General features: G+C 36.3%; 1 protein-coding gene across 4 annotated transcripts in view; it reads right to left on the reverse strand.

The window, feature by feature from the left end:
• Window positions 1-20,669, reverse strand: part of CLTC (clathrin heavy chain) — a 70,134-nt gene that overhangs the window by 23,084 nt on the left and 26,381 nt on the right. For all 4 annotated transcript variants that reach the window (XM_040244174.1, XM_040244173.1, XM_040244171.1 and 1 more), the window contains exons 5-16: window positions 18,361-18,474; window positions 17,633-17,806; window positions 14,191-14,388; window positions 13,269-13,469; window positions 11,106-11,258; window positions 10,397-10,519; window positions 9,388-9,525; window positions 8,971-9,135; window positions 8,671-8,851; window positions 7,114-7,277; window positions 2,637-2,762; window positions 1,858-2,000 (exon numbers count right to left, since the gene is read on the reverse strand). In XM_040244174.1, coding sequence (XP_040100108.1) covers window positions 1,858-2,000; window positions 2,637-2,762; window positions 7,114-7,277; window positions 8,671-8,851; window positions 8,971-9,135; window positions 9,388-9,525; window positions 10,397-10,519; window positions 11,106-11,258; window positions 13,269-13,469; window positions 14,191-14,388; window positions 17,633-17,806; window positions 18,361-18,474 — 1,880 coding nt within the window. The remainder of the gene's footprint in view (window positions 1-1,857; window positions 2,001-2,636; window positions 2,763-7,113; window positions 7,278-8,670; window positions 8,852-8,970; window positions 9,136-9,387; window positions 9,526-10,396; window positions 10,520-11,105; window positions 11,259-13,268; window positions 13,470-14,190; window positions 14,389-17,632; window positions 17,807-18,360; window positions 18,475-20,669) is intronic.

Raw genomic sequence — 20,669 nt, forward strand, 5'->3', positions numbered from 1 at the left:
AAAATTCTAGCAGTCATAAAATCAATCACTCCACCAAGGGCCATGGTTTTGCTAAGTTATAGCTTATTTTCCAATGGTTCAGATGACCAACACTCTTACCATGGTTTAAATAACATGTTAAATAGTTACAAGAAATCCATGAAAGAGGCGCCTGGTAGGCTATAGTCCATGGTGTCACAGAAGAGTTGGATACGACCTAGCAACTATACAATAATCACTTTAAATCAGTCTCAAGCTTTAAAAAAATAAAAATCAGTATTATATTCTATATCTCCACTGTCTTTAAGTGCAGAATTTTTCAAACATTTTCTGAAACATTTAGCTTGAAACATTTGGATATAAATTCTGTTATAAATTACCATTAGTAGAACACTTGTACCAACTCAGGTTAAAATTAAACCCTATTCTTGAGATGGTTTCATTGCTAGAGGAACTTCCTACTTAACCTCATTACTTCTCACTAACCTCATTTACTACGTCAGCACTTTGTGAACACACAATGTCCTGGCTAAAAAAAAGACTTCATGATCTAAATATCAGAAGCACTCATATTATGTTCTCTTCTACTGGAAATTCCTAACTCACATTATATCAAGGTTCAACTGAAAAACATGTTTAACCCAGAGTTACACAGGGAATGCTTTTCTCTTGTCATACTTGATAATTTACCAGAGAGGAATTAGTTACTAGGTATCACACCCAAAAGGGGGCTTTTTACATAGTTTACATTAAAAACACATAGCTATGTGGTTTGACTTAATGTAATTATAAACATGCAAAAAGAAGGTGAACGCTCATTACTAGAGAAATGCAAATCAAAACCATAGCGAGACATCATCTGACATGGATCAGAAAGGCCGCCATCAAAAAGTCTACAAACAACTAATGCTGGAGAGGGTGTGGAGAAAAGGGAACCCTCTTACACTGCTGGTAGGAATGCCAACTGGTACAACCACTATAGAGAACAGTGTGGAGATTCCTTAAAAAACTGGAAACAGAACTGCCATATGACCCAGTCATCCCACTGGTGGGCATACACATCAAGGAAACCAGAAGTGACAGAGACATGTGTACCCCAATGTTCACTGCAGCACTGTTTACCATAGCTAGGACATGGAAGCAACCTAGATGCCCATGGGCAGATGAATGGATAAGGAAGTTGTGGTACATATACACAATGGAATATTATTCAGCTCTAAAAAAGAATTCATTTGAGTCAGTTCTAAGGAGGTAGATGAAACTGGAGCCTATCATACAGAGTGAAGTAAGTCAGAAAGAGAAATACCAATACAGTAAAGATGCTATATGCAAGGCAGAAAAAGAGACACAAGATGTAAAGAACAGGCTTTTGGACTCTGTGGGAAAATGCAAGGGTGGGATGATTTGAGAGAACAGCACTGAAGCATGTATATTACCGTATGTAAAATAAAATAGATGACCAGTGCAAGTTCAATGCGTGAAGCAGGGCACTCAAAGCTGATGCTCTGGGACAACCCAGAGGGATAAGGTGGGAGGGAGTTGGGAGGGGGGTTCAGGAGGGGGACTCACATGTGCACCCATGGGTGATTCATGTCGATGTATGGCAAAAACCACCACAATATTGTAAAGAAATTATCCTCCAATTAAAATTAATTAATCAAAAAAAGGTGAATGACTAGATTAACAGATATTCTATATGACAGCCGTATACAGCAAGTTACAGCTAGCTTATCACTTCTAAATTAGGTATCTCTAGGGAATTAAGATCCATGAGTACTGAGTAGTTTTAGGCAACTGATAGGTTATACTTCTATTTAATACCATGCTAGAAGAGACTAATAATTTATCCTACTTGTGAATATTAAAATAGTACTACACCTGTTTCTTTTTTCAACCTCAGCAACAAGCTCATCAGTAGAGAATTGACCTCTTACAACAAGAATCAAATTTTTAATGACATCTTCAGAGCAATCAACATCAAGTAATCCCCCAATAACCACAGGCAGTCGACTTGGATTCACCTATGGTTTAAAAAAAAAAAAAGAATGTCATTATGTTACCAAGAAACAAAACTGAAAAGAGTTCTTAAAAAAAAAAAAAAAAAGCAAAAAGCAAGAAAAAAGCATTTTCCTCTTCAACCTGTTTTAAAAGTCAGTAATAAACGGATTCTAAATTTGAAACTAGACAAAGGAATTTAGTAGGAAGTCTGCCTTGGTTACTCCTAAGGAGAAATAAGTCCAAAGAAGCGAAAGGAACAGAATGACTGAAAATATTATCTGGTAAAAAGGCCTCCATCATAGCAAAACTGCCCTCTATTTCTGGAGTTAGAATGCAAAGTTTCTAATATCTTTATTTAAGATGGTTTTAATACTGTGCTTTGGAGGCTATGGCCTCTACATGGATACCTCAGGGACTATCAGATAAGTAAGGCGTAGGCCACTCAACTTTTCAACTACTGCAATTCTGTTCTGTCTTACATACTTGGAACGCATGTAAAATTTTAATCCAAGAAAGGATTCTGCTGGGGAAAAAAAAATTGAAAGCCACTGTAGCACACCACTCTTACTGAGCACAGGGTTTCAAAAGGATGAAGATGTCCAAGTGTGAGAAGTAAAACCTGTAAGATTATATTTTCAAGTTATCTAAGTTTTACTTACCTTCTGTACATATATTTCTATATACTTTTGAAGATTATTTCTATATAAATAGAGCACCAAATCATGGACAAAGTCAAATCGATCGCACACAATGATAAGTGGTAACTGATCTGTTAGCTTTGCTTCCTGGAGGGAAAAAAAAGAAACCTTAATTTTCTTCTTCTGTGAGGTTATCAGTGTAAAATGAGACTCGGTTCCACACTTGTGGGAAAGGTTCATATAAACTTGGTTTTTCTTTTAAAGAAAGAAATGTCCCAATAGTTGGAGAGCGTCCAACTCAGTTTCCATGAATTTTTATGAAGTAATATCCAGAGTCATAGCAAAATACCAGGTCCTTCCCACATATACCCTTTACAACAAAAGAGTAACATGATTTATAAATCTCCAGCAGCACTCAGGATATAAAATCATCACACCGGGACTTTCATTAATACCATCAGCTGAATTTGTAGTTGCTTTAAGAGCTAGACTCACATTCTCAAAATTAGGCATATATGGCTCACATTTGTTTCAAACTGATGACTTTCTAGAACACCCCTCCCTGTTCAAATCTATATGGCGAGCTTCTAATACTGTTACAATAAATCCTACAAGGAGCAGAATGATGGTGACAGCCATAAATTTAAATACACCACATGTTGCTATTAAAAAAAAAAAAAGGTTTACAAAATAAAAAGCATTTAAATCATTTTTAAATTTCGAACTGCTTTTACCATTACAAATATCAAGCTATAATCCTACTTATAGACTGACACAGATGTTACAGACAGGTAGGTAACACCTGTACTGGGCATTTACCTGATACATGTCCTGTTACATTCCAAAGACATAAGGTACAGCACAAAAAACAACAGTTTCCATCAGGAATTCATTTACACACAGTGAAACATTTCTCAATAAATGATTCCTCTATGACAGTCTACTAAAGGAGAACTAAGCAGGACGGGACTTTCCTCAATGACAGCCAAGGTGAGAATAAAATTCCTAAGTCTAGCACGTATAAGCCACCCAATTATAAATAATTTGAAGATTGGTCTACGAAGTGTTCAGGGAACACTAAACCTTGGAGTTGTAAGAAATCCTGTAAAATAGTAATTAAAAAATCAAAATGGCTGTAAATCTGAAGTGAAGTCCAGCTGCAGATTTTTTACATCAAGGAAAGTCCTTTAGCACCATGAAAACTCTGTACTAACAGCTGCTACAATCATTTCTAAAAAGTGTTCGATCTACCTATGCAGAAGATTTTTAATAGGGCAGGTTTCTCCTACAAAACAAACATCAACATGCTTAATCATTATCTTGTTTACTACATATATAAAGTATTACCTACTGTATTTTACCAGTTAGGGATAAAACATACTTGGCAAGTAATCCAAGATTACTTAGGTATTCTAGTCTCAGGCATGAGTGTTTAAGATTTCTACTGTGAAAGATAACTTATTTGTATTGGCAAAGAAAATTTAAATTTGAGAAAAGGAGAAAAATTGGGATACATTCTCAATTGCCTAAATTTGCATATGATTTCATATATGAAAACAATGCTATTAACATTTTAAAATTTTACTTAAAGGTTGCTCCTTAGATACTATGATTAAGAGACATTAGGATCAAAAGGGCAACTATATAAACACATTCAGGTTTTCTTAAATACAAAGTTTGGATATGTATCAGGGGACAAAGTAAGCATTCCCCAAAGAGACTTATATTCTGCTGGGAAGAGACAATGTTAAGTGTTATAAAGAAAAAGAGAACAAGATAAGGGGGTAGTGAGGACAGATAGGTTTTATTTTAGATAGGAGGAGGGTAATCTGAGACATCGTTCCTTGTGACATTTGGTTAGAAATCTCTAAAAAGGTACAGAAGCAGATCAGGAAGGTCTGTGAGGAAAATGGGAAAGGGCGAGCAAAGGCTCTGGGACAGAAGAGGTTTTGGGGAGTTACAAGGAAAACAAGCAGGCCAGTGAGGTTGAAACAAAACCAGGAAAAGAAAAAAGAAGGAAAATAAGATCAAAAGTAGCAAGAGGCATGGGTCTGAAGAACAGTTTTATGTTTTCTATGCAAGGTGAGAGTTCCACAAGTTCAGGGCACGAGTCAAATAACGCTAACGACAGAATTTCATCCTGCTTACAGGCTACTTTAAAGGAGAGTTCCTATTCTATCACTCTTTGTTTTCCTGGTGGCACTTGTCTAATATTCAAGATTAGATTCAGAGAAGTATTTTTATTATCACAGTTTACATACAACACCAGTCAATTATAATACAACTAGTACCTCCAAAACGAAGTTGAATACCAGTGATGATAAAATGCAGCATGTAGCTACAAACGGCAGATCAATAAGGAAAGTGAATAAATGGTCCAGTATGTTCAATCTCATCGGGCTGAATATCCAACAGTAGCATCTTAGCACTGAGCTCCCATCTCCAATTATTAAATAAGAGATTAGGTTTTTCCTCTAACTTGGGCGGGAATTAAAATTCCTTCAAGTCAGGAATAACTTAAAACCAAAAAGAAACAAAACTTGCCTGCTAGCAAGGTTGATAATAGCTTATTTTCAAGGCCACCCACACAGCTTATTAAGCACGGTTATCACTTGAACACCTATGGCATCAGGTCCCTCACAAACACAGCTCATGGCTGGGCAAACCAAGGCTGCAATAGGTTCGTTAATTTGCCTGAGGTAAGAGGTAGGCATTTACTAAAAGAATAAACAGCTCATTATAGAAAGAAAAGGAATTTGAACCAGGTCTGACTGGTTCAAAAGTCCATAATTCACACCCACTCTCCTCTATTAGATTTGCACACAATTCACAAGCATGGAGGGGGGATTCCTCATCTAATTAGATCTCATGGGCTAAGCAAGGTAAGACAGCCACATCCTAGTTTCAAGAGTTTTTTTTTTTAATGTTAAGATCATAATTAGGTGAAAACAGTTAACTTAGTCCTGCTTTACATATATATGATAACTCAAATATTATAACTCAATGCTAAAAAAATTACAATTGAAGCATAAAAGCTGAGAGCTTAATGAAAACAAAATCAGTAACATCTGGTAGCATTTTTTCAAAAAGGATACAGTATTGATACTCAAAGGAGGAACTGACTGGTATTATAAGTACACTAGGTCAAGCATGGAGTATCAAATCTTTCTCATTTGGATGTTTTTTTCTGACACCAGGAAGTCCTGGGTTCACACATATCATACTAGCCAGGATCTTCAGAATATTCACGATGGCCACGACATTATACTTTGGGGGGAATGTTTATCTTTTAATCTAAAATATAAGGCAACTTCAGCATTTTACATCATTACACTAAAACTCCTAAGCGTTTAGCTATTTAATCTAGGTATTAAGTTCTTCAAAAGAAGAATCAGTTAATACAACTATAGATTATCTGCAAGGAGGCCAAACCAGTCCATCCTGAAGGAAATCAGTCCTGAATATTTTTTGGAAGGACTGATGCTGAAGCTGAAGCTCCAATACTTTGGCCACCTGATGCGAAGAGCTGACTCACTGGAAAAGACCCTGATGCTGGGAAAGATTGAAGGCAGGAGAAGGAGACAACAGAGGATGAGATGATTGGATGGCATCACCAACTGGATGGACATGAGTTTGAACAAGCTCCGGGAGTTGGTGATGCACAGGGAAGCCTGGTGTGCTGCAGTCCATAGAGTCGCAAAGAGTCGGACATGACTGAGCAACTGAACTGAACTAAAAGTATATAAATATATATTGGGGGGATCTGAATGTTCTGTAATTTCCTAATTTTTATAAATGACTGCCAACGTTAAAGTCTTATTTTCCCCACAAAGTAATTAGTAGGAATGACAAAGCTAAACATTAAATCAAATAAACTGCCCTTAGGTGTGCCTTAAAGACCTAAGAATCTTTAAAGTATTATTCTTCACTCCAACACAGGCAGTTCTACTTCTCCATAACCAAATTTGTGTCACAAAGCTGTAGTTTTTCTGTTTGACTGTGCCTTCAGTTTATAAATTATGCATGATTAATATTTAATTTCTAGAATTGGGCTAATTGATGACAGAGAAAAACCTATTTCCTTTACACAGTGGAATCCTTTGCATAAACAGGCCCCTTAAAAGAATACTGAGGGCAAGCTGACCTTAATATTCAAAAAGTGCCTAAATGAGATTCTAAAATAACACTGAGTGTCTACAATCACTTAACAAAAATTTTCTTCTAAAATTAAAGTGCAAGAAAGGAAATTCCTTAAAGATAGTGATTTTTTTCTCTTCACTTAAACAGATGGTCATTCTTAAATATTACTTACCAATTTCCTTCCTTATTTCAAAGGAAACCACAGACTATGAAATTTGGAAGAAATCATTCAGTATACAGTTTTGAGATTCTGAGAATTTCACTTTCAGGGGAAAAAAAATTCTGAACTATGAGCAAACCCTTGCAGGACTGCTGACCTTCAAGCCAACCAGAAAATGCACTACTCAAAACCACTTACCTTGAGAAAATTCTTGACTCGCTCAGGATCATAGCAGTTGCTTTCTCTGCAGATTCTTTCTACTTCTTTGATCTGCCCAGTCTTGCAAGCTGCCTGAATATATTTAAAGTGCACATCTGGGTCTTGACTAAAATTAACAATGGATCCCAGAAAATAAAAAAGACCTTAAAGAAAGAAATAATTGGAATTAAGCACAGGTGTACCTTTGAGAACAACTGACCTGAAAAAATACTTAAGCAATTAAAAAAATTACGTCAATTATAACAAACTTCCAAAAAACAAGCAAACAAAACACTGTTATACTGCACACTCCACTCCCAAATAAAAACTAGTTGGTCAAAGTACTCAATATTAAATAATCCACTAATCAGTTCAATAAATGGATTTATACTTTAATCCCTACCGAACAGAAAATTCAATGTTTTCTACTAATGGTAGTTGAGAAATAGGAGACAGCTACTTAATATCAAAACTAATTATCACAACATATTCCAGATGAGAAATTCTGACTAAAGTCCACTACACCAGGTGCTTTTATATATGCAGTTAATAGAAAACACACAAAAGTAGCTTAAAAAGAATTTGATGCAGTGCTGTCCAACAGGATTTTCTGCAGTGATGCAAATACTCTATTAAGATCAGCACTATCTAATATAGCAGCCACTAACCAGATGTGGCTTCTGAGCACCTGAAATGTTGCTAGTGTGACTGAAGAATTAAGTTTTAATTGCATTCAATATTAATACTTTTATTTACACAGCTACATGTGGCTGGGGGCTATGTACTGAATGAACAGTATAAATGTAGTACATAGTTAAGAAGTGAAAAATTTAAGAAAATTATGTAGAAATCTTTTTCCTTCTGTCTAGAGTAATCCAACAAAAAGAGGGAGGAAAAGTTAAGCAGAGACCAGATGTTTAGCTAATGAACCTAAAAGCCACTGACAGTGATCACATTAGCACTCAGTACAACAGTGGTCCTCAAATGTGGATGAAATGGTTTTCTTCCCAGGAAACATCTTCAGGGGTCACAACTGGTGGAGCTGACACTTCTGGCATTTACTGAACTGAAGCCAGCAATGCTGCCAAATATCCTGCATACAACAACATACCCTCCAACTCAACAAATCATCCAACCCAAAATGTCTATAGCATTGAGACTGAGAAAACCTGCTACACGGACAAGTCACAAAATTTTCTCGGCTAGAATCCTTTGCCATTACAAAAATCAGACAATATAAACGTGATCATTATATACCCAATCATTAGTATTTTCATCTTATTCAAATATGACAAAGCTACTACATATATTCGTATGTTAAGATTCTACCTGTAACTGACCTATAATATATCCATGCAGACAGTCTTATTCACTTCATGTCCCTAGAACCTGACACAGACAATGCCTGACTATATTTGTTGACAATAAAACTTAAAATATTCCATCAAAATAAGCTTGTAGAAAGAATTTCCAATAGCCTATGACCATTAATAACCTATGACCTATACCCCTCTTGGCTATCTTAAGTCATTTAAAACGACTCAAACTTTTAATTACCTTCAAAACTCTTGAAAGATTCAAAAAGTTCAATCAGAGACTGAGTGGACAGTTGTTCATGATACTTAGAAGCCACCTGTACACAGATCTGGAGATTCTGACGAATATTGGCAGACAGCATGGCCCTGAGGCATTCTAGGGAGTCTTCCACTGATAAGGACCCAAAGTAATTCACTAACCACTAGAGGACAAAATAAATAAGTAAATGAAATAATATTAAATCTAATGGATCATTCGGCTACACAAACACATTTTCAGTATACCAATTAATGGTAACTAATAGGTAAGACACTGAAATACCTCAGGGTTAAGAAGATGGGTGTGAACGACCGCACGCTTTATATCATATAAGTCAGTGAAGTGTTCTAATGCACGCTGCAAGAGGCCAGCCTTTTCACACAGCTGAGCGATATGAGCCCGGTCATAATGTGTGAACATCTGATTGCCTAGAATAGCATCTGCAACCTAGAAAACCACAAAAGAATGAGTTTATCTTACCACTCCAACTATATCAGTAACTCCATATCCAGATTACACCTTAAGATCCAATACTGGACTGATAAAGGAGAAAAAGTACAAAGAGAATTTTAGCCAAATTTTCTAAAATGAGGAATGGGCATCTCAGTAGCTTCAAATAACTTAATCTAAGCAGCTCCAAATAACAGCTGTAGAAAAACCGTGACAGAAACATGCTCTAAAATGCATGAAAACACATACCTGAGGTGCATGCATAAGGTTCATCTCAAGCAACCTCGTCTGTAAAGGACCTTCAGATGGACGATTATTCTTCAGGGCATCAAGCAAGAATGCAGTACACTGCTGAATTAGATTGTATTCCATAAACACATCAACAATCTGCAAAAAAAAAAGGATGTAAGGGAAACTGTTTTAAGATACTTAAAAACTACTTTATGATACAGTTGACAATATAGGTAAGTGAAAGGAAATTAAACATTATCTCTTTCTTCACATATAAAACACTACCAGATCAAATCCCAGATTTAAAGAATATTATTTAGATAACATAACCTCATAATTTAACAAGAAGTTTTATCTTCCGCAGTTACTTTAGTTCTAGTAAAAACACCCATAAAATATTCCAAGATACTATATAGAGGCAGAATATAAACTGCAAGATTTAACATCTTGACTGATGGACTGATTGATGCCATGTGCATGCCACGCCACAGGGCATACCAGACTTTACTTCTCTAACCAGGAACTGAAATCTGTACCCCGTGCAGTGGAAGCATGACTCCTAACCACTGGACCACCAGGAAGTCCCTGAAGAACTGTTCAAAATACACAAAAGCATAAAAATGAAAGAGTCCTTGATTTCCACTTCATATATGCATTTTCTCTCTCCCTTCACCAAGTGGCAGAGACTAGCCTTTGTGTTTTATTATACCTATATTTTTAGTATTTTTAATACATATATCACTCTAAATGAGGTGGGATTTGTTCTGCATGTTTTAAGCTATATATATATAATATATATATATATATTATATATATATATGGTATCTTACTGTCCATTCTTCTACAACTTGCTTTTCTTGGGCAACATAGTTGAAATTTACCCATGTAAATAAATAAACACAGCTCTAAGTTCTACAATTTAAGAAGTTGTTTCTTTTCCAGGTTGTTTAAACTCAGATCCACAAGGCCCCCTACCCCAATTCTCTACATAAATTAACTTCTACAAGATACATTTTAAATTGTTTACCTGGGTGATATCAGCAAGAGGTTCCTCATCCTGAACTAACATTTGAGCAAACTGCTGCCCCTGATCTGGACTGATACGCATAACATTTCTCAGCAGAAAGATCCAGTCTGGAGTATATCCAACCTAAAAACAGACAAAAATGTAAGCCCTGCTGCAGAGTTCCATTTTTATATTACTTAAAGGCTTTTTCGCAACTATACTCCAATAATGAATTTTAAAAGAGAAGAAATCACAGAACAAAAACAAACCAAAAGCAACGGGCGCCCCTCCACCCCCGTGGGAAACAAATGCTTCTTCTACAATAGAATCTTCTTACTACAGAACTACTGTTGAAAGCACAAATTCAGTTTTAACAGATGCTCAATCTGATCTTGGTTTATATAAGACAGTTTGATCTTGGTGATAATATATTTGAACAAATGGCTATAAATTTTCATAATCAGCTTATTCAGTCTCATTTAACACGAAAAAACTTGTTCTAATAGGTTAAACATGCCCGAGCAGTTTAAGTTCTAAATGCCATGCAAGAATAACTGTCTCTATTTTTGAAAAGTGATTCTGTAAATGAGAACCATAATAGTACTTTATACTTTCCCAAGTAATCATAGAAATTTAAGGAAGTTTACTATTAAAACTGAGAGTGACTATAGGATAATTCCTCTCAATGTTTTAATGAGTTTATGTTCAGAATTTGTTTCATTGAACTCACTTTTTTGGCATATAAAACAATCTTCTGGACTTGACCTGTTTCTGCAAAGCATTGAATGACTTTATTTGGAACGTTAGCCCTTAAGTACACACTAAGCGCCAATGTAGGGTCCACAGATTTCACAAGGTCTCCTAGTTCTTCAGAACATTCCAACTGTCCAAAGGGAAAAGAGACTGTTTAGTAATCCATGAGCTATTTTATAAATAAGCAGTTGTTACTACTTCCATTATAAATAATAATATGACAGACATTTAGTTACCCAGTTGTCCCAAAATGTATTATAAATATGCAGGAATTATGGTTATAAAGACTATTCATTTTGTATTCAGAGCAAAGTCTCAGTAAAATTCTCCACACTCTACTTAAGGATAAAAACCCACCAAGACTTCACATGTACAGATTCTACCAACTATCTCGTTAGGCGTATAAATATTTAAGAAGCAGAATTTTGTACTGCTCACTGTAAGAATATTCAGGTAACAGTCCCAGATGGTCTCAATTTTATAAGAATAATCCAGCTCCTAATGTAATGCTATCAAATGAAAATTTGATATTCAAAAAGGCAGCTGAGGTTTACCATAAAGACCACTTTAAAATTAGGGAATAAACTGTAGGACCTAAGATTCATTATCTTCTTGACTTTGGGGTTTAAAAGTTGTAAAGCAGGACACAAAGTCAGGCAGATAAAAATGTTAGAATTTTAAGGTGGTATACATGCAGATACATTCCTCTGTGCCATTCAATCTGCCTAAGCTGCTCAATCTGGAAAACCGCTTCTCTAAAGGAGCTTTGCTTTACACACTAGAGTTGACTTTCTATTTTATGAGTACGTCAAAAGAATAGTGCTTATCGCTGATATTCAATAATGAGATGTTCTATCAGAGTCTATACCCTCTCAACTGAACACACTAATGAAGAGTTGACCAGTGTCCTTTTTACCACAAATGAATCCTACATGACCATTCACCAAAATAGGTAATGATACGCAAAAAGCTCTTACACTGTTATATTGGTCAACTCAGTTACCTTGGCTGTTCTCATCCTCCCTTATCTTAAACAATTAGGATGGACCTCAAGTACTATGTGGCTAGCAACTACTCTTCAGCAGGCTCCTGTCCAAGCATCCCAACTCTGAAGTTCTATCCTCCAGTATCCTCTAAGACTGCCAGAAACTAGGTCAAGAAACAAGGATTTAGCATTAGTAATGTAGAAATACTACCAACATACACTAAAGCTGAAAGGTCTAACATTAAAAGTTATTCACAACCCAGAGTGCTATAAAATAGGACCACCCCAGTTTTTGACATTGACCTAAGACATGACAATTCAATATTGCCACTTTGTGCAGAAAGGCTTTCTATAGTGGTATGAAAGCAATAACATCACTAACGGGTTGTTTAAACTCATTAGTTGTCTTACAAATAGGTGACATTTTCCATAATATACACTAGAAAACATAATACTATTAGATGCTCTATGGGAAAAGAAACTCGTAACTACTGAGCAAATATAAAATGGATAGAGAAATCCCACAGTAAAGAAAGCTGGTTAACAACAGTTTTCAAATATTCATATTTAAAGAACTCCAAGAAACTAATCAGTTAAATATTTTTTCATGTAACGCCAGCCAACATCCTGTGAAGTGACTCTGGGGATCTGCATCACTGCTGGTCAGACAGTCCTGCTGTCTTGTTAAACAATTCCACATTGTATAGAACATATTTCCCTTACACACCTAACCGGTTACTAGCATCAGATACGGCCATTTTGATACTTGTGAAGTTCTAAAAGAAAAGATACAATGTTGTATGGCTGAAAATACTGGGCATCCCAAGTGTGGGATGTGGGAGACAGGAATACATTGTTAGGTCCCCATGAGTTTATACATGTTGACAAATATGAACATGCAAAGTGTCTCACGCTAAGCTTAACCACCAAGCAAGTAATCCTGGATTCCATTTTAAAATAAAGATACCTCAGCATGCCACAAAAATAACCCATTTTCAAAAGAAAACACGTCTATGCATCTCATCAGTGTCTATTCTTTCCCCATTCCTACAAACAATGAATCATGGATGGAGATATTCTGGCACAGCCTGTGTTTTTAACTTGATAACATGGTATTTAATCAAAGTGAAAATATCTTAACGTAAGTTAATATACCTTATCTTCTTTTAACCATTTCTCCAAAAGCTGTTTCCGCCCCTGCTGAAGTACAGGCCTACACAGTTCTAAGGATTCATATTTGTTTAGCTGGCCCTGGTCCAAAAGGATTCCAAAGTACTGAAGTAGGGGTGAAGTTTGACCTGGCTGAGCTGGAACACTCTGGAACCGACGGATGGTGTCTGGGGTACGAAGAATTCCCTTTAAGAAACAGAAATGTTAACGACTCCTTTTAAAGATGATTCAATATCACACTGGTAACTCCATAGATCTGTTAAGTCAATTTTAAAGGCATGATTCCATCTTCTGAAACCAAATCTCAACTTTTCAATATCTGAATGGTAAAGATTCAGGCAATGTCTATCACACTTCTGGTTCAATGTTATGAGATTATTCTGAATCAGAAACATACCAACCTAATCATAATGCTAATGTGTAAGAGGATAGTTACAACTAACTATTATTCCAGGTTCACATTAGGTTAAGTAAAAATTTCATTACCGGTCAGGGAGTAAGGTATTAATTCAGTCCAACAAAATACAAAAATGATGAGGATAAATTCAGGTCAAGTTTAGACAACTCTTCGTACCATGAATTGAACAAGATCTGTTTCATCTTTAAGATATAAAATCAGTAGCTATCATAAGATCCAACTAAGAAAACATTACTACATCTATGTAAATCAGAGCCTGTTAGATCTACACATCATTCTAACAGTCTGAGTTTTAAAAAGTTAACCAAATCTAGAGCATAGAAAAGTAACTAACTAAATCTGGAAGAAACTCATTCTACTGGAAAACATATCCTAGAAAAAAAGACTCCTTTCTCTGTGGGAAGCTGGTTCCACTTGAAACAGTTATTAGAAACAGAGCACGCTGGCATCAATGGAAATGTGGCAATTTTCATTTTCATAACTACTTACCTTTGGAGCATTAGCAGCCACCTTTGCTGCCTCTGAGTAATTTCCCTGGGCAAAAAGAGCATTAAATTTCCGGGCAAAGAGTTCTTCAGCACCAGCTAAGTTGTTACGTACAGCCATTCTCAGAGCCAAATCAGGATTTTGTAGGACATTGGTGATATAAGGGATTATGTTTTCTTCTTCCACACATACTGAGAGAACCTGCAATTTAAGATCTAATGAACAGCTGCAATGCGTTCAGATGAGCATCAGATACTAAATATGTTAAATGCTGATGACTACTGAGTGACAAAGTAATAAAACTGGGATGGCTGCTTTCTTGCTGCCACTTAAAAAAAAAAAAAAGAGGGCAGAAAAGAGAAGACTAAGGGGTGCTGCTAAACCAATTGGGGGTTCCTAAAGCAACCTATACGCAGGTCAGGAAGCAACAGTTATAACTGGACATGGAACAACAGACTGGTTCCAAATAGGAAAAAGAGTACGTCAAGGCTGTATGTTGTCACCCTGCTTATTTAACTTCTATGCAGAGTACATCATGAGAAACGCTGGACTGGAAGAAGCACAAGCTGGAATCAAGATTGCCCGGAGAAATATCGATAACCTCAGATATGCAGATGACACCACCCTTATGGCAGAAAGTGAAGAGGAACTAAAACACCTCTTGATGAAAGTGAAAGAGGAGAGTGAAAAAGTTGGCTTAAAGCTCAACATTCAGAAAACGAAGATCAGGGCATCTGGTCCCATCACTTCATGGGAAACAGATGTGGAAACAGTGTCAGACTTTATTTTTGGGGCTCCAAAATCACTGCAGATGGTGACTGCAGCCATGAAATTAAAAGATGCTTACTCCTTGGAAGGAAAGTTATGACCAACCTAGATAGCATAATAAAAAGCAAAGACATTACTTTCCAACAAAGGTCCATCTAGTAGTCAGGGCTATGGTTTTCCCAGTGCTCATGTCTGGATGTGAGATTTGGACTGTGAAGAAAGCTGAGCACCGAAGAATTGATGCTTTTGAACTGTGGTGTTGGAGAAGACTCTTGAGAGTCCCTTGGTCTGCAAGGAGATCCAACCAGTCCATCCTAAAGGAGATCAGTCCTGGGTGTTCTTTGGAAGGAATGATACTGAAGCTAAAACTCCAATACTTTGGCTACCTCATGAGAAGAGTTGACTTACTGGAAAAGACCCTGATGCTGGGAAGGATTGGGGGCAGGAGGAAAAGGAGATGACAGAGGATGAGATGGCTGGATGGCATCACCAACTAGATGGACATGAGTTTGGGTAGACTCCAGGAGTTGGTGATGGACAGGGAGGCCTGGCGTGCTGCAATTCATGGGGTCGCAAAGAGTTAGACACGACTGAGCTACTGAACTGAACTTAAAATAGAGCTGTCTTGTAATATAAATAACTCCCTATCTCATACAGTCCAAACTCTAATTGCTTTGCAACCATCCATTCTTAACATGGCATGGGCTTACCTGGAAGAAGTTTAAGATACATTCCTCTTAACTCTGATTTTTCAGTAATTTTAATTACATTTACATTCCCAGAGTTCAGATTATATACTCAAGGAGGAAAACGGACCCCCATCTTTCAAAGCTTAGGTCATTCTGTATCTGCAATGTGACACTATACCCTATATTAAGACTTCTTTTTTTTAAAGGAAAAACTCTTTCTTTATAGTTATTTACATTTTCATTTTTAATACTACTTCTTAGGAAAAATAAGGAAGATGAACAAACCCACTTCCAACTGTACTTTCTGTAGCCTTCCTCAAATACCAAATCCATAGTTTCATCTTTATCCCATTTTTATATTGTATTAGCAGGGTTCTAGAAACCAGTACTTAAGACATACAGGGGGAAAAGATGGTTCTTGTATCTTCTAAAGTATTCAGTTCTACCAAGTTCAGACTGTCATCTTGATCACTTTTAATTTTGCAACCAACAGAAACCATACTCATTCCTTCAGGGCACTGGGTTGGGTCCAGCTATAGTTGGCTCTGATCAAAAGAGTAAAGCTCCGAGCCCTATAGATTATTGTGAACATTCATCTCATTCAAAGCAGCTGGCAAAGAAAACTTGTGGAGAGAAGGGAAGGGAAACAATCAATAATCAAAGTTATGAATATTAAATATACAATGGTAAAATTTTCAAGATATTTTAGTTAGAACAATTATCTCTGGCTTAACAACTTTATGATTATAAAATTATCAGTAATCTAGTTCACCAAAAGATACATTCACTCCTGATTTTTCCAAGAGAGGCACATCAATAAACGAATGCAACTCAATAAATGAATGCAACTCAATAAATGAATGCTACTGAATTTTTAAAGTGGCTTTTGTGCTAGACACTGACGAGTGCAGAAATACAATTAAACAAACAAAAGCCCTTGTCCTAAGGAAGAACAGTGACGAAGTAGTTAAACAAGCAACTGTAACTCATTGGTAAGTGCCACGGGGAGGGCTCCCTAAGATCTAGGAACATAAAGCAGAAGCACCTAATCAGGTGTGGAACTGATGGAAAGGATGGATAAGGAAGAGACTCTCTTTCTCTACAGTATTTCTTTTTTCAGATACAAACTATGTTCTGAAAATTAATAGAATAAAGGAGAAAAAAAAAACTATATGCTTTCATTTACCATTGAGGAAAAACACTAATTTGGAGGAAAACAAACAAAAGGAAAGGTCAATAACATTTAACCTTTTTTTTTTTTTTAAGGGAAAAAGATACTTCCAGGCATAATATGTTAAATTACATTAAAACACTAAAACACAGAAAAAAAGATGACTTGGGTTAGCTGGTGTGAGGAGGTTTGTCAAATATGACAAGTCTGAACAGCTAATGGGGTAACTTTTCAAGTACCCCACTGAACCTATCATAGCTACTCTAACATACCACCTTCCCACATTAAACGTTCAGTAATAATTAAAGAGGTGAGAAAAAAGACATAGGAAGAATTTTTTTCCTTGTAGTTGATAAAGAGTCTTACAGATTACAGAAGAAAAGCCTCTAAAAAGTCTACAGTCTGGGAAGCCCCCAGTGGTCCAGCCCTAGGACTCACCACTACTGGGGCCTGGGTTCAATCTCTGGTTAGGCAACTAAGATCCCACAAGCCCTGGGTACAGCAAAAAAGAAAAAAGTATAAAACCTATCAGATGTCATCCTATCAATTTCTTTGCATGAAGAGGCACTTCTCTTGATAACAGAGACACAAACACAATCCTTAGGCGGCTACACTGTATGCCAAATAGCTCCTCTCTCTGAGACAGTATTAGAGACTGTAGAGTATAAAGTAGTATATAATATATACATGCATCTGTATTTTTAGATATACATTATTTTCTGACATCCAAAATCACCGTTTACTTTTTGGAGAAAGGCTGACCGTGGTGAGTGCTGTTTTCTCTCATCACCTGATCTGATTCTCACGGTGCCCTTACCTGTCCCTTTCTGTTTACTCCAATTATTCCAGCTGTGGCTTCATGAGGTGCAGTGACAAAGATCGTTTCTCCACTGATTCTATTCATGTAGATGCAGGTACCAGTCTCAAGGTCATAGAGGTGGATGTAACCATACTTCGTAATCAAGAATACTACATCATGCTTTTCACTGATCTGTATAAAGAAAATAAACACTTCAGTAAAATAAGTGAAAGTGAAGTGAAGTCGCTCAGTTGTGTCCGACTTTTTGCAACCCCATGGACTGTAGCCCACCAGGCTCCTCTGTCCATGGGATTCTCCAGGCAAGAATACTGGAGTGGGGTGCCATTTCCTTCTCCTCAGTAAAATAATGAACCTACAATCAGAAAATTTAGTCCCATTCCATTTCAGAGATGGTAAAATTCTAGGATTTTGACAAGAGGCTTTTATGAAAAATTAAAAACCAGTATTTATGGTTTCTTCATTTTTATTGCAGATTCAAACATGCAATGTCCCAAGCTCTTACATAAAACACAAGGATATTAATAAACTATATAAGATAAAAGAGAAAACATAATTCTGAAGAACCTGGGATAACCCAACTTATATATTACATAAAAGAGTATTACTTTACAAAGTTTCACTATTTCTGAGTAAAGGCACCACTTAAATTATACTGTCAGTAGTATTTTTTTAATTACTCATGTTTAGAGGACAAATTTTAAGTTCTTTTATTTTGCTTAAAATACCTGCATTGCAACAGGAAAGTCATTTTGTGCTTCTGGAGGAAAGAAAACATCCACTGCCTTCTTTGGAAATGGTTGGTTCCCTGTCGGTGGTGTGCCAACTTCAATGATATGTAACTGTTCAAAAGAAAAGTAAAACTTATGATCAACTGCTAAAAAGGACCATAGCAACTTTATTTGTGAAAACAACCAAATGTCCTACAATAGGTGAACACTAAACTATATGGTAACAACCATACCATGGAACACTCCTCAGTAATAAAATGAACTTTCAGACACAATGTCCAGTGGAAACACATAAAAAATGGCTACTCTTCATAAGATCACATACTGTATGATTCTACTTATAAAGCATTCTTGAAGAGACAAAATTACAGAAATGAAGAGTAAATTAGGGATTTTCAGGGGTCAGAGATGGTGAGCTGGCAGTAAGCGGTTGTGACTATAAAGGCAAGAAGGCAAGAAGGCAATCTTTGTGGTAATGGAATAGTATGTATCTTGAATCTATACGTGACAAAATGACACAATTATATATAATTGTATCAATGTCAATCTCTGGTTTGTCAAATGTACTAAATAGCTACGTAAGACATACCATTAAGGTAAACTAGGAAAAGAGCACAGGATCTCTCTGTACTGTCTTTGCAGTTTCCCATGAATAATATGTATTACTTCAAGATAAAAATTTTAAAGTCAGTTGAATAGCTCAACCACATCTCAATCTACCTTAAATTAAGAATGGTAAAACAATACCCACAAAAAGGCATTCTCATGGCTTTCGATTATAATTAAATTTTCCAAATAGAAATCTAACAAGTTATTAAATTCTTCTCTGCCCACACCTACTCTAAATACAGTATATACCCCTACTCTAAGTAAGTATGCACCCAACATGAGTAGTAGCTTTAATCACATACACCTCAGAAATCTGGATGAGAACATTCTGGTTTAAAATGTCTGATGCTATACATCAGTGAGCAATGGCAAGAGAAAGCAAATAATGTTAATGGAAGGGTACTATATATTTTGCTTAGTCATGTGAGGAATGGACTTAAACAAAAAATAACTCGGTTTCCAAGATATATAACCATGTGAAAGTTACAGGGTCTCATCCTTAATTAGAATAACTAGCCATACTGAAAAAATCGTCTTCCCTTAAAAAAAATATGGCCAACTATAAAATATATAGCACAATATATCAGGTAAGCTCAAGAACCTATAAACTGGTTTTCTGATACTACAAAAATTATATACAAGGTTTTTTCTTAGGAGGACTTTTCAAAAAATGTCACACCCTTATGTCTTCATTAATGCATCTAATTTCTAATGTCTCTGGATTTTTTGTTTAAAATTCATCAATTCAGATCTAAATATCTAAATTGTATTTTCTATCCTTGGCCTATTGAGAGGCTGGTAGGAACATTCCTCAGTTCAGGGATTATTCCTCTGAACTTTTAGGGAGAACCCTACCTCTGTACATATGTTCCCGCCCAGATTACAGGTTACTGATTACTGTATTTTAAGCAATCTCTATCTTGGTTTTTTAAAACTACTGAACATGGAAAATATATTAAGACTTCAGAGAACCTGCTATGGCAATGAGAAGAGCAGTCAGACTGCATTTCCAGGGGCAGTCATGCCAAGCGGGCATCCAGCAGTGCAATCACAGCAGCAGCAGGGCCTCAGAGCTTTGCGCCAGGGCTTCTGGCTGCTGCCCACTCTCCCTTATTCCTCCTAATTCTCCCACCTTGGTTCTAAACCTTCTTAGGTAATGCAAACTACCCACTGTACTTTCATTATTAATTATGCTCTAATCAACCATACCCTGTTTCTGTTGCTGCAACTAAGAACCCTACAAAGCACTTCAACTTGTCCAAGTGATTTCAACATATAGTCAGGGCTGAGAAGCTCTGATTTAAGGGAACAGTACTGAAATTGTGGTCCACTCTATCTAGTCATCTATAGCATTTAAAATGCACTTTATGAGCTCCACTTACTGAATCAGACTGTCTAGATGGAAGGCACACAAATGTACATTTTAGCCACCCTAGTGATTCTTAATGCACAGGAAAGCCTTTGGTAAAGGCAATGAAATAAAGTCTATAAACAGCAGATACAGACAAGTTGCTTAAGAAACACTCACTTTAGACAAGTATCACCAGAAACAGGATTTAAAGAAATTAAGTCACCACAAATCTGAATGTTGAAAACAAAGTAACAAGAAAGAAGACTATTTTGAAATCAGATAACAAATTAATTAGTAACAGAAAAACAAAAGGCAAATTGTCATTAAACCAATTTCCAAAGGCAAA

This window comes from Oryx dammah, unplaced genomic scaffold (assembly GCF_014754425.2).
Source record: "Oryx dammah isolate SB20612 unplaced genomic scaffold, SCBI_Odam_1.1 HiC_scaffold_8, whole genome shotgun sequence".
Lineage (NCBI taxonomy): Eukaryota > Metazoa > Chordata > Mammalia > Artiodactyla > Bovidae > Oryx > Oryx dammah.